Source organism: Coenobita brevimanus, chromosome 114, assembly GCF_032717465.1.
Source record: "Coenobita brevimanus isolate Jiangsu-jjx chromosome 114, ASM3271746v2, whole genome shotgun sequence".
NCBI classification, from domain to species: domain Eukaryota; kingdom Metazoa; phylum Arthropoda; class Malacostraca; order Decapoda; family Coenobitidae; genus Coenobita; species Coenobita brevimanus.
Window position 1 is genome coordinate 2221855 of NC_137067.1, and position 11875 is coordinate 2233729.

The following is an 11875-nucleotide window of genomic DNA, read 5'->3' on the forward strand; positions in this document are numbered from 1 at the left end:
TTGGCTAGGCGTAGTGGTAACTGATGGGCCTGTTTTCACCAAAGGGAACTGAGCCATGGCCTGAGTAAACTGAAGGACGGCTGGGGCACAAGCCTGAAAAGGGCTGGGGAAATTTAGCCAGTCGACATGGAAACAGGTTCACAAGGTCACACTACGTCACATCACACCACATCACGCCACACCGCATCACGCCACGCCACACCACACCACCGCACACATCATACCACATCACACAATACCACACCACACTACAACATACCGTGCCACATCACGCCACCCCACCCCATATCACACCACACCACGCCACATCACATCACCCCATCCCACTCATCATACCACCCCACCCCATATCACACCACACCACGCCACATCACATCATCTCATCCCACCCCACGCCACACCATCCCACATCACGCTACATCACCCCACTCCATACCACCCCACCCCACCCATCACACCACACCACGCCACCCCACCCCATATCACACCACACCACGCCACATCATCTCATCTCATCCCACCCCACGCCACACCATCCCACTCCACACCACCCCACCCATCACACCACACCACGCCACGCCACCCCACCCCATATCACACCACACCACGCACCCCACCCCATATCACACCACACCACGCCACATCACCCCACCCCACGCCACGCCACATCTCCCCATCCCACCCCACGCCACATCACGCTACGCCACCCCACTCCACTCCACACCACACAGCACCCCATCCCACTCCACCCCACCACACCTCACCAATCCACACCACCCCTCATCACCCCCACCCCAGCCCACCTCACCCCATCCCACTCCTCGCCACCACTACGACGCCTGAGTTCTAATTAACCTTTAACACCTACACAGCAATGGCGTTTCTTAATATTTTCTTACTGATTCTTCCAAACGATTTTATTCAGCTTAAGAGGCGGGTTCGAAGTGGAAGGGTTAGATATAGGAGGCTCCCTGACGCCTTTTCCTTAGCGATTTATTTTGCCTATTACACCTTACTGTCCTATTCCGTGTTACACAAATCCCTCCAATATCGCCATACTCTGCATGAATAACGTACAACTAAATCCAGAAATAAATCGCTAAAGAAGAGGTGTTAGGGAGCTTCTGATCCTGCCAATAGCGCCATACTCTGCATAAATAACGCACAAAAGGACTAACCAGCCGTATCCAAAAATGAATTGCTAAAGAAGAGGTGTTAGGGAATTTTCTAACCAACGAGTACACGTGTCGCTGGCTGTCCTTCCCATCTTGAGGCGGGTGACTATGGAAGGCATTATTGAAGCACTCCAACCAGGCGTCACTGTTTTTTGTTCATGCAAGAAAGAAGAAACCAAAGGCCAGTAGTCAGCAAGATTTTTCCTTACAAGAGAGAATAAAAGAATAAAAGAACAGAGGCAAATTCAAGACCCGTTCATTTCGAGATGCCTGGATACAATGCGTTTAAAAGACTGGTCACAGGCAGCAGGAAACAGACAAAGGAAGGCAGTTCCGGAGTTGACCTGCTGCATACATGAAGGACTGGCAGTATTACTTACCTCCTTCCTCCCTACCTACTTACCCATCCTCCTCCCCATAGACTGACCTACCAACTTATCTCCCCTCAGACTGACCTACCTACTTACCAACACTGGAGGTCATAGGCAGTAGGAAATACAGACAGGAAGACAGTTCCAGAGTTGACCTGGTGCATATATGAAGGACTGGGGGTATTGCCTCCTCCCTATTCGCCTACCTACCTCCCCACAGACACCTACCTACCTACCTGCCCATACCTACTTGCCCATACCTGCCTCCCACAGACTGACCAACTGCCTCCCCACCTCCCCACAGACTGACGACCTACTTACCTACACTAAAGGTCGTATGCAGTAGGAAACAGACAGGACGACAGTTCCAGAGTTGGCCTGTTGCGTGCATGGAGGCTTTGGAGTAACGGTTAACTCATGCATTCGAGACCTGGACAGAGAAGGGATAGGAGTTTGCTACTAGACGGGTGCTACGTGTGCTAGAATGTTATCAGAAATCACATTATCGATTTTTTTTTTTTTTTACGTTCATTCCAGTTTGGTTGTGAAGCGCTTGGTATGAGTTAAAATAAAAATAAATTGGCAATAAATAACTCGGACCTGTATTCCCAATGAAGGAGGCTCGCGAACACATCTTCCTTAGCTATTTATTTTCAGATACGGTCGGCCCTAGTGTTGTGTGTAGATACAGACTGTTAAGGAAGTGATAGTGGCAGCCCTAAGATCTCGTGAATATGGGCTATACTCATCCTTATCACCATCATCATTATCCTCATCACCATCATCGTCGTCGTCATCATCACTATCCTCATCATCATCATCATCCAGATCATTCCCACTCCAAGCTGAAAGGAAGAAGGGTCAGAGAGAGAGAGAGAGAGAGAGAGAGAGAATGTGACACTAACCAAAGTTTACCCATTCACTCATTATCCAAGCCCCTGGAATCCAAAGCTACCAATCTTACAGAACCCGACCACCTTGCCAGACGCCAGCAGGTTGTCTAGATTCTTCAGTTCGGGGCTGGTATTTCTCGTAGGTAAGGAAGCTCCCTAACACCTTTTCCCAAGAGATTCCCTTGTTATACCTTACTGTCCTCTTCCGCGTTACATAGGCATTTCCAATATCGCCATACTCTGCATACATAACGCACAAAAGGATATTAACCAGTCATATCCAAAAACTAATCGCAAAGGAAGAGGTGACAGGGAACATCCTAACCCAACGACGCACCAGGCCCTGGTTACAGGCCTTCACGAGTGAAAGGTCACACACACAACCTCTTCATTAGGAAGAAGCTGAATAAACATAACAAAAGCGTACTTACATTTTGTATAACTTAGCATTCTGATCTGCTTTTATTTAATGACTGGCAAGATTATAAATTACAGACCTAAAATGCAGTAGTAGAGGTGTATTGGTGGATACAGCTGAAGGCAATACCCCTATTAACGTATTTATCAACTCTCCTTACGCTGGGCTTGTCGGCGAAAATGTTTTACTGTACTCTTCACTTACACAGCCACCTATCACACCAAAATCAAACTATAGTGAATATTAGAGTGAAAAATTACGTAAAATTTATTTATCCGATAACGACAAATTGCCGCACACTCGTACATGGTAATAAACTGGTTTAAGATGCATTATAAATCGTACGTATGTCGGCCCAGCCCTGGCAACAGAAGAGACGTCAGTGTGGAGTCAGCGCTGTGTGGGAGAGTTCGCTTCTTTCCTTCTCAACATGAGTGGTAAGGACTGACATCACTTCTGATCAACATTTTGAAGGTTTGAATAGTACGAGGCTTCACGCATGTCAGAAAAAACAACTAATAATTCATGTGGCGTATAATGTGTTTGTACCGTTCGCTTCGTTCGTTCGTTTGCAGACTTCCTACACATATAGTGCAGGCCGGCCCATACATTAGCCCGGTCAGTGGGATGTGGGCTGATGAAAAAACGGTAAGGGAGGATGACAGGGCCTGGAGATTGCCCAGCACACACGCCCTGTCTCCTGGCTGGCTTTGTGGTGTGTGTGTGTGTGTGTGTGTGTGTTTTTATCATTCATAATGTATTTATGACCAAAACTGCCGAACACTAGCAATCGTGTAAAAGCAGGTGGCTCGGTGGTAGTGTACTCGTCTCGCGATAGGTGAACCCCGATTCCAGGGTCCTACCGACAGTATATACAGACTAACACAAACAAGCACAACCATAACCACAGTTTTATTTTCATCTCCATTACTCATCCTACAGACACCTCTCCCTCACCCGTGCATTTAGCATGGGTCACTCTCTCAGAAGGTCCTGTAGTAGATCTAATGTATGAACTGAAAAAGGAGTCCTCACAGAACTGCAGTAAATTAGTAAATAAGAAACTTCGTCACTCCATATCACGAGTTGCTTCATAACAAAATGGAAGAATAACACGAAACTTGCGGAAACTTCTCCATGAGCACTGAACACTTAACTGTTACTCATCGAGCCCCCAATGCGACATCAAAGCCGAATGAAGATCACAGGGCTGTATATGACAACGTTTGTACTTCGATCTTACTGAATCATTTCCTCAATTTGATTTGTGTATTATTTTCTTTACACAAATAGGTGCTACTGAGAAGCCCAGTACCTTGCCATGAGGAAGGACCCTGGTGAGACGCTGTATACCACAAGGGAGCACCAGTTCCCTTCATGGTTTATATACTAAACTGTAACTGTACCAGTAGAATGGCCTCACCATGGTCAAGAGGTCTTCTCAAACAGACAGAGCTGGGTTTGGCAACATATTATATTTTTACAGGACAGTCCAGTTCACAATATCTTCTATCACCACAGAGCCCCAGCCAGGTGCCGTGATCATCGAGGGTAAAACCAAGGTGGTACATGAGGTGGTTGGACAGCCAGGGTTGGTGCTGGTGGTAAACAAGGACCGTATCACCGCTGGGGATGGGGCCAAGGCACATGATCTCGAGGGCAAAGCAGCCATCTCTAATGCCACCAATGCCAAGGTCTTCACGTTTCTTCAGGAGGCAGGTTAGTGTGATTGCCATGAGTTCAGCTGTAGGCTATCATTCTATACAGTAAATCAGGAAATGTCACACTACTGACTGAGTGTATGTACAGTGTTGGTTAAGGGAGAGAAGGTGTTGAGTATGTAAGTGAGGGTGTGAGGCTGGTGTGTCATGGGAAAGGAAGTCATTATTGTTCTAAGTAGGGTCAGAAATAGCAAAAGGCTTAGCTGGCCAGTCCTCACTGGATGCAGCACCAAGCTACAGATATACTGTATGAACTGACAGAATGATGCTAGGCCAATACAAAAGTTAGATGCGAGATTCATCAAACACAACTTCCAGGCATCAAGACATCCTTTGTGCGGTTATGTGGGAGTCAGAACTACTTGGCACGGCGGTGTCACATGGTGCCGCTGGAGTGGGTGACACGCCGAGTGGCAACAGGATCTTTCCTTCGACGCCATACTGGGGTGCCAGAAGGGTACAGGTTTACCCCACCTAAGTTGGAGACCTTCTACAAGGTGAGTCACACAGATACACCTTAGTAACATAGTTGTTGGCAGTAGATGTAGCCTCATGCTCACCAGGATGTGAACATGATGGACTGCTGGCTGATGCTGCCTTTTTCTTATAGTCCACCATTCTCCTTTTGGGGTATAGGGAAGGAGTCGAAGAATATGAGTATGTATTATCAGCCAGAGGTGATGTCTGGTTATATCAGTGCCACCACAGGAAGCTGTCTCTCCAGCATCATGCTGATTAGATGCCTCTATCAGTTTTCTCCTTTGCATTCTGATCACTGCCTCACCCTATCATTGTGTGGGAAAATGTCTCGATGATGACGATGTTTACAGGACGACGCAAACCACGATCCCCAATGGAGTGAGGAACAAGTACTTTCGGCAGGACTCAACATAGGAGGTGTGGTACTGGGCCGTCTGGAGTATGACCTAATGGCGCGCACAACACTAGCTGTTTTTGAGGTCCTGGAGCGAGCCTGGGCTTCCCTTGACTGTGCTCTGATCGACATGAAGATTGAATTTGGCATTGATGTGGAATCCAGTGAGTTTAGCTTTTTTTTTTTTTTTATATCATTTTTGCATTGCAGATTCTCTCTCTCTTGTTTTTGTATTTGAATTCGCCCTCATGCCAACTTAGGCAGGAAAAAAGTTGATTTTCATTTCATTATTATTATTTTTCTTTTGTTTATTTTTTTGTCTTTACATCCAGTATAGTTACAGGAAAAAAAAAAAAAAAAACTCTTAAAAGTCTGTTCTTACCAATAAAAGCTAATTAATAAAATGGACCATAATACTCTCAAAGGTAACATATTAACGAAATGTCCATCACGCTGCACAGAGGAAATTCTGGTATCCGACACCATTGACTCTGATTCCTGGAGGCTGTGGCCGTCTGGTGACAAGAGGCTAATGAAGGATAAGCAGGTGAGTAGACAGCACGTTTTAGCATGCCACTGGAAGTATTAGAGGTACCTCAACATGGTTTGGATATGTGGGTGGAGAATGTGCAGTGCATGGATGTGAGAAGTAAAGGGGGTGAAATATCTGACAAATTTTAATCCCCAGCTGTACCATGCAACCACCATACTCTTTTCACCTTGACCCAGATTTTCGTTCTTTTGCAGCTTATGTTCCTTCATGGCAGAAGACAATACTACGGCTCTACCTTCTTGCCATAATTTCTTGACTAGCATCATCCCCTCCTTGTCATAAATTTCCTGACTAGCACTAACTTCCTTGCCATAATTTCCTGACTAGCATCATCCTCCTTGCCATAAATTTCCTGACTAGCATCATCCTCCTTGCCATAAATTTCCTGACTAGCATCATCCTCCTTGCCATAAATTTCCTGACTAGCATCAACTTCCTTGCCATAAATTTCCTGACTAGCACTGACCTCCTCGCCATATTTTTCACAACTAGCATCGACCTTCTTGCCATATATTTCATGACTAGCGTCAACCTCCTTGCCATAAAGTTTACAACTAGCATCGTATTCTGGTGATAATCAACCATTTATAACTGAGTACAGTATTTACGATGGAGAGAGAGAAATTTTAGGCCACATTAAACTGAAAAAAGTATAATGCTCTCTTCTTGTTCCATGTCTGCCCAATACATTGCCTGTACCTGCGTCTGTGTCTTCAGGTGTACCGCAACTTTGAGACTGTCACTGAAGAGGGACTTAACCAAGTGAAGCGCAATTTCCAGTGGGTTGCCGACAAGCTTGACTCTTTCATTCCCAAACCAAAGGGACAGGTGAGTTAGATAGATTTACAGGTCTTAGTCTTACTGGATTACATTTTGTAGTATTTCTTTCTAACTAATACAATTTTCACATTACACTTTGTGCTGAGAATGGAGAATGAGAAATTAACATGGACAGTGTACCGTATATGAGTATGGTGGTGAGGAGAGGGAGAGGGTTGGATGGAGTGGAGAGGGGTATGAGAGAGAGGGGTGTGAGTTGAAAAGAAGGCAGCCTATAATCTGGAGATCTAGTGGTTAGAATACTCCAGAGGCAATGGCTACTTTGCACTGATTTAAGCTTAAAGAGATGACGGAAGGTTTCTTGATGATACACAGTAATGCCATCATGATAAGTAGGCTGGTCATCTGCTCTCAACACTATTATTCTTTGGATGCCCCTGGATGTGTTTAACTCTTGTCATGTAGGTTATGCTCACAAAAAATCAATACTTCTGAAACTACAATAGATACCCTAAATCACATAATCTTTTGTAAATTTGCTTAATTACTCCAGTGGCTAGACAAGAACAGGACTGGGTGGTGCGCTGGAGAAGGAGTGGAATGTGAAAGTGTTAAATTGACCCTATACCTTGAGGGGAGTAAAATTGAATTGGCTGTTACTTGTTCTTACTAATACAAACTGTGTCCATATTAACTTGGTACAGTATGTAGTACTGTACTCAAAAAACAAGACTTCTACTTATGGCAGTACTGTCTGAAGGAAACATCTGAGAATTAATACAAGATTGTGTGTACAGGCGGAGGTGGGGGAGGGAGCGGAGAGACCAAGGATGGAGTGAAGGGATGTATGAGAGAGGGTACCCTGGTGAAGTTGTTGATGGTGGGGATGGTTGTGTGAAGTTGTTGATGGTGGGGATGGTTGTGTGAAGTTGTTGATGGTGGGGATGATTGTGTGAAGTTGTTGATGGTGGGGATGGTTGTGTGAAGTTGTTGATGGTGGGGATGGTTGTGTGAAGTTGTTGATGGTGGGGATGGTTGTGTGCAGCTGTAATGGTGGTGGTGATGACAGTAATGATAATGATGTGTGCAGATGGTGGTGTTGGAGTTAATTTATTTTTGTGGTTGTAGATGATAATGATGGTGTACACAGGTGGTGGTGTTGATGGGGTCAGCTAGTGATTCTGGCCACAGTGAGAAGATCCGAGAGCACTGCAAGAAACTTGGTGTTCCTTGTCAACTGCGTGTCACATCAGCACACAAGGGTACAGCAGAGACACTGGCTATTATTGCTCAGGTTGGTAACACAAGTCCTATAGTGTGTTCATTCTAACCTGTCAAAGATATCTAACCACTTTTAGGTCAGTTGGTGGCCAAGTGTAGTTAGACTCGAGGACTGACCAATATTCACAGACTCATTCCCACCTCATAACTAAAGCACACTGATGTAACTGTGACTTAGTACCGTGTTCACCTTTTGGAGTGGCCCAGTTCTGTCAGGTGAAAATAACTGATTTGGTGTGGGGGTATTCCTCTCGACAAATAATATGGCCAGGCTTACTTCACAGGTGGCCAGTGTCACCCCAGTCACCTCTCTGGCTATGGTACTGTTGAATGCTTGGATGATGTGTGAATGGCTGTGTGCTCCATTTCACTGCAATCTGACAGTTCTAATTTTTTTATGATGATGATTTTCTGTTTGTTTCTGTGCAGTATGAGGGTAGTGGGATGCCAGTAGTGTTCATCGCAGTAGCAGGACGGTCAAATGGCCTGGGCCCAGTAACCTGTGCCAACACCTGCTATCCTGTCATCAACTGTCCACCCCTCAAGCCTGAGGAAATGTCCAGAGATGTGTGGTCCTCCCTCAGCCTGCCTTCAGGTATATCAACCTAATGCATGCTGATTTTTTTTTCCTGTTAGCAATGAACTTTTGTGCAGCTACAGACCTTCACTTGAGATCCCTTCTGAGGGGAATTAAAATCTTCCAGCAGTTGCCAAAATACAGCAAAAATATCCGATCTAAAGCAAAAAATTATAAATACTAAATGGACACCCAAAGCCTTCAAACATATGTTTTTCTTCATACAACTGACCTTATACAGTATCTGATAAATATGGTTCAGTGCAAACTGATGCACTGTTTTTGCTGACTAATTAGTTGTAATACCAGAAGGTGTGTATCCATCCATCCATCATCCAATCCTACATTGCCCCATGAGAAGCGTAGGAGCCTGGGATTAGGCAAGATGGTCCTGACATTTAAGATGAGAGTGACCAGCCTCACTCATTCCTGAGTGGCACCCCTTAGATTTAAACCTTAGTATATTTACATTTATCTAAATTTCTCCTTACTTAGTGCTTAGCTAATAGCCCAATTTCTTGCATCTGTATACTGTACAGTACTTCATACAATTAAAATTTGTGTAATAGTGATAAAAAGGGCAACAGCCTGCCCTTACAATACCGGTACTGTATTAAGCATTGGGGAACAGGGGGTCCAAACTCTAGGTTGCCATAGCTCAAAGTATTTAAGGGTAGGATGCACACATAATTCCCTGGCAGCATTTGCATGTTTAAACTGCTGGATGTATGGCCCTGTTCCACCATGCACTGACATCCAGTTGTACTATATACTGGATAAATAATATACTAACTGAATACTGAGGTCTGGGTGCTGTGGTGCTGATGTAGATATGCAGGGGAAAGTACCCTCAAGAATTTTGCCATATGGAGTGAAAGAAAACTGATTTAGGGGAGGGCATGTGACTCGTCTGGAGAGCGACAGAGGATGGCTTGAAAAACAGAGTAGAGAGTTGTATGAATAAAAGTGGGAGGGGATGGAAAGAGGTAAGCCTGATGATGGAAAACAAGGTGAAGTGTAAGGCAGTTTGTTACTGACTACCCCCTCCAGAATGAAGGTAGGATTAAGGTCCCTTGCTATTGATATACTGTACACTGATACTGAGGTGAAATAATTATGGTAAAGAGTATGTGTGACAGTGAGGTTTGGAAACTGGGGAGACAGATTTGACAAAGGATAGAGTTAGATGAATTATATATGGAAGAACACATGACAAGTGTTTGGTAGCTACTCATTTTCATCTTGATTGGTGTTGTATGGGCACAGGTGAAATGCATTAAGAAAAAAAAAAAAAGTTTGGCTTGTAGATTCTAGGGGATTGTGTGATGTGTGAATGACTGTGTTACCCACTGCACCAGACATGCTGTTGATAGTAATCCCTTTTTCAATAATCTTCTCATGTTTCTGGATCCTACCTGATCCTATCTTTTAGTGGGAAAAACAACAACAGCAACAGTGACAACAATTATGCAATATGTCCATGGAAAACTGTACTTTTTAAAAATATACATAATTTTTGGCATAAAATGAAAAATAAACAACTAAGGAAGAGGCATCAGGAAACCCCCCAACGAATACGGCTCCATTCTCAATACAAAATGACCTAAACTGTTACATCTCTCACCAGAATCTAAATACCATGTCTCCCAGGACCTAAACTGTTATGTCTTTGCCAGGTATGGGTTGTGGGACTGTGCTGTACCCTGAGGCAGCAGCCCAGAGTGCAGCATCCATCCTTGCCCTCACCGACCATGTCATCTGGGCTAAGCTAAGGGCCAAGCAACTCAACCTGTGGGCCGCCCTCAAAAAGATGGACAATGACCTGACCACCACAAACTAGAACCCTCAAGAAATAGTCACCCATGAAAATCGTGTTGCTGATCCTGGCCCCAATCACTCCACAACATCTAAATCTTGTCCTTAGGCACTCACTGACTCCCCAAAAATGCTTCCTCCTCTACCATTTCAAAATAAAACTACTACATTAGTCTATTGGTGGTCTAATCTCCACTCCTGAATATCTATCTTCTCATCCATAGGCCCTCACTAATCCCCCCAAAGGCTTTCCTCTCTGCACTTCAAAATAAAACTACATTACATTGATCTATTGGTAGTGTAGTGGTTAGAATGCCCCTGCTGAACTGATGATCTCATTTTCTTATATCATGTATGGCTACCAAAGGGTGTAGGGAGCTCATCTAATCATAATTTTACTGGACTATGATACCCTAGTCTCGTCCCTACACCTCATTGTGAGTAATAAGTCTCTCTCTCTCTCTCTCTCTCTCTCTCTCTCTCTCTCTCTCTCTCTCTCTCTCTCCACAGGCCAAGATCAGTGACACTATGTTTACTGACAATGTTCATATAATATTTGGATAAGATACCTATAATAATACATGATTTAAGGATGGTTATAATATGTCATGTGTTGTCCGAGAGAGACAACACCTCACTGAACCAACAGTGACTCCAAGACCAAGACGGTTTTTTTTTCTCTCACCCTTGCTCTGTAGATCTGTTAATTTTTGTTAAGGAAATTTGAAGTTGCTCAGTACTATGTTAAGAATTTCAACTATGCCATTTCCATTTTGCTAATAAATTTTGCTGTGAAAACTGTTTTTCTTTTTAGTTAAAGCTTAAAACTACTCATACTATACTGCTGTAGTGAAATGAAGTTTGATAACCATTACATAATAAAACTAATGAAGTGTGGAAGCATGCATGGAAAAGTTTGAAAGGAATGAGAGAGTGTTTTTGATTGGTGATATAAATGGCAAAGTAGGGAATGTGCAGTGGATGGAGTAGTTGGTGAGTGGGGTGTGCCTGCTGAGATAGATGAGAATGGCAATGCTTTAGTGGACATTTGTGCTGGGAGGGGCTTGGTGATAGCTAATACCCTCTTCAGGCACAAAATGATCCATAGGTATACGTGGCATGTGATGAGAAGGGTGGGTGGTGAACTGAATGAACGGAAGGCAATGACTGATTATGTAATTTTGGATGAAGGATGAGTAGGTGTGTAATGGATGCAAGAGCATATAGAGGTTCAGGGAGTAGACCTTCTAACCACCACTTGCTGGTGGTGAGAATCAAGGTCCAAGTGAAATGGAGAAATAGAAGAAGGGAAGGACAGGAGGAAGTAGTATATGCAAGGAGGGTGGAAAGGTTACAAGAGGATGACAAAAAGGCAGAATATAAGAGAGAAGTGGAGGAGCGATTGGGTAAATATGGA

General features: G+C 44.2%; 1 protein-coding gene across 2 annotated transcripts; it reads left to right on the forward strand.

Moving 5' to 3' along the window:
• The first annotated feature begins 3229 nt into the window (after window positions 1–3229).
• On the forward strand, window positions 3230–10970 carry Paics (PAICS bifunctional enzyme). Of its 2 annotated transcripts, none has more exons than XM_080286888.1 (9): window positions 3230–3294; window positions 4379–4576; window positions 4897–5075; window positions 5409–5616; window positions 5914–5999; window positions 6723–6833; window positions 7936–8079; window positions 8496–8661; window positions 10320–10970. In XM_080286888.1, exons 1-9 carry the CDS (start codon window positions 3288–3290, stop codon window positions 10481–10483), a joined length of 1263 nt encoding a protein of 420 aa, XP_080143014.1. In that variant the 5' UTR covers window positions 3230–3287; the 3' UTR covers window positions 10484–10970. The 2 variants fall into 2 exon arrangements, with proteins under 2 accessions (XP_080143014.1, XP_080143013.1); XM_080286887.1 differs by lacking the exon at window positions 3230–3294 and adding an exon at window positions 4138–4194.
• Window positions 10971–11875: the final 905 nt, after the last annotated feature.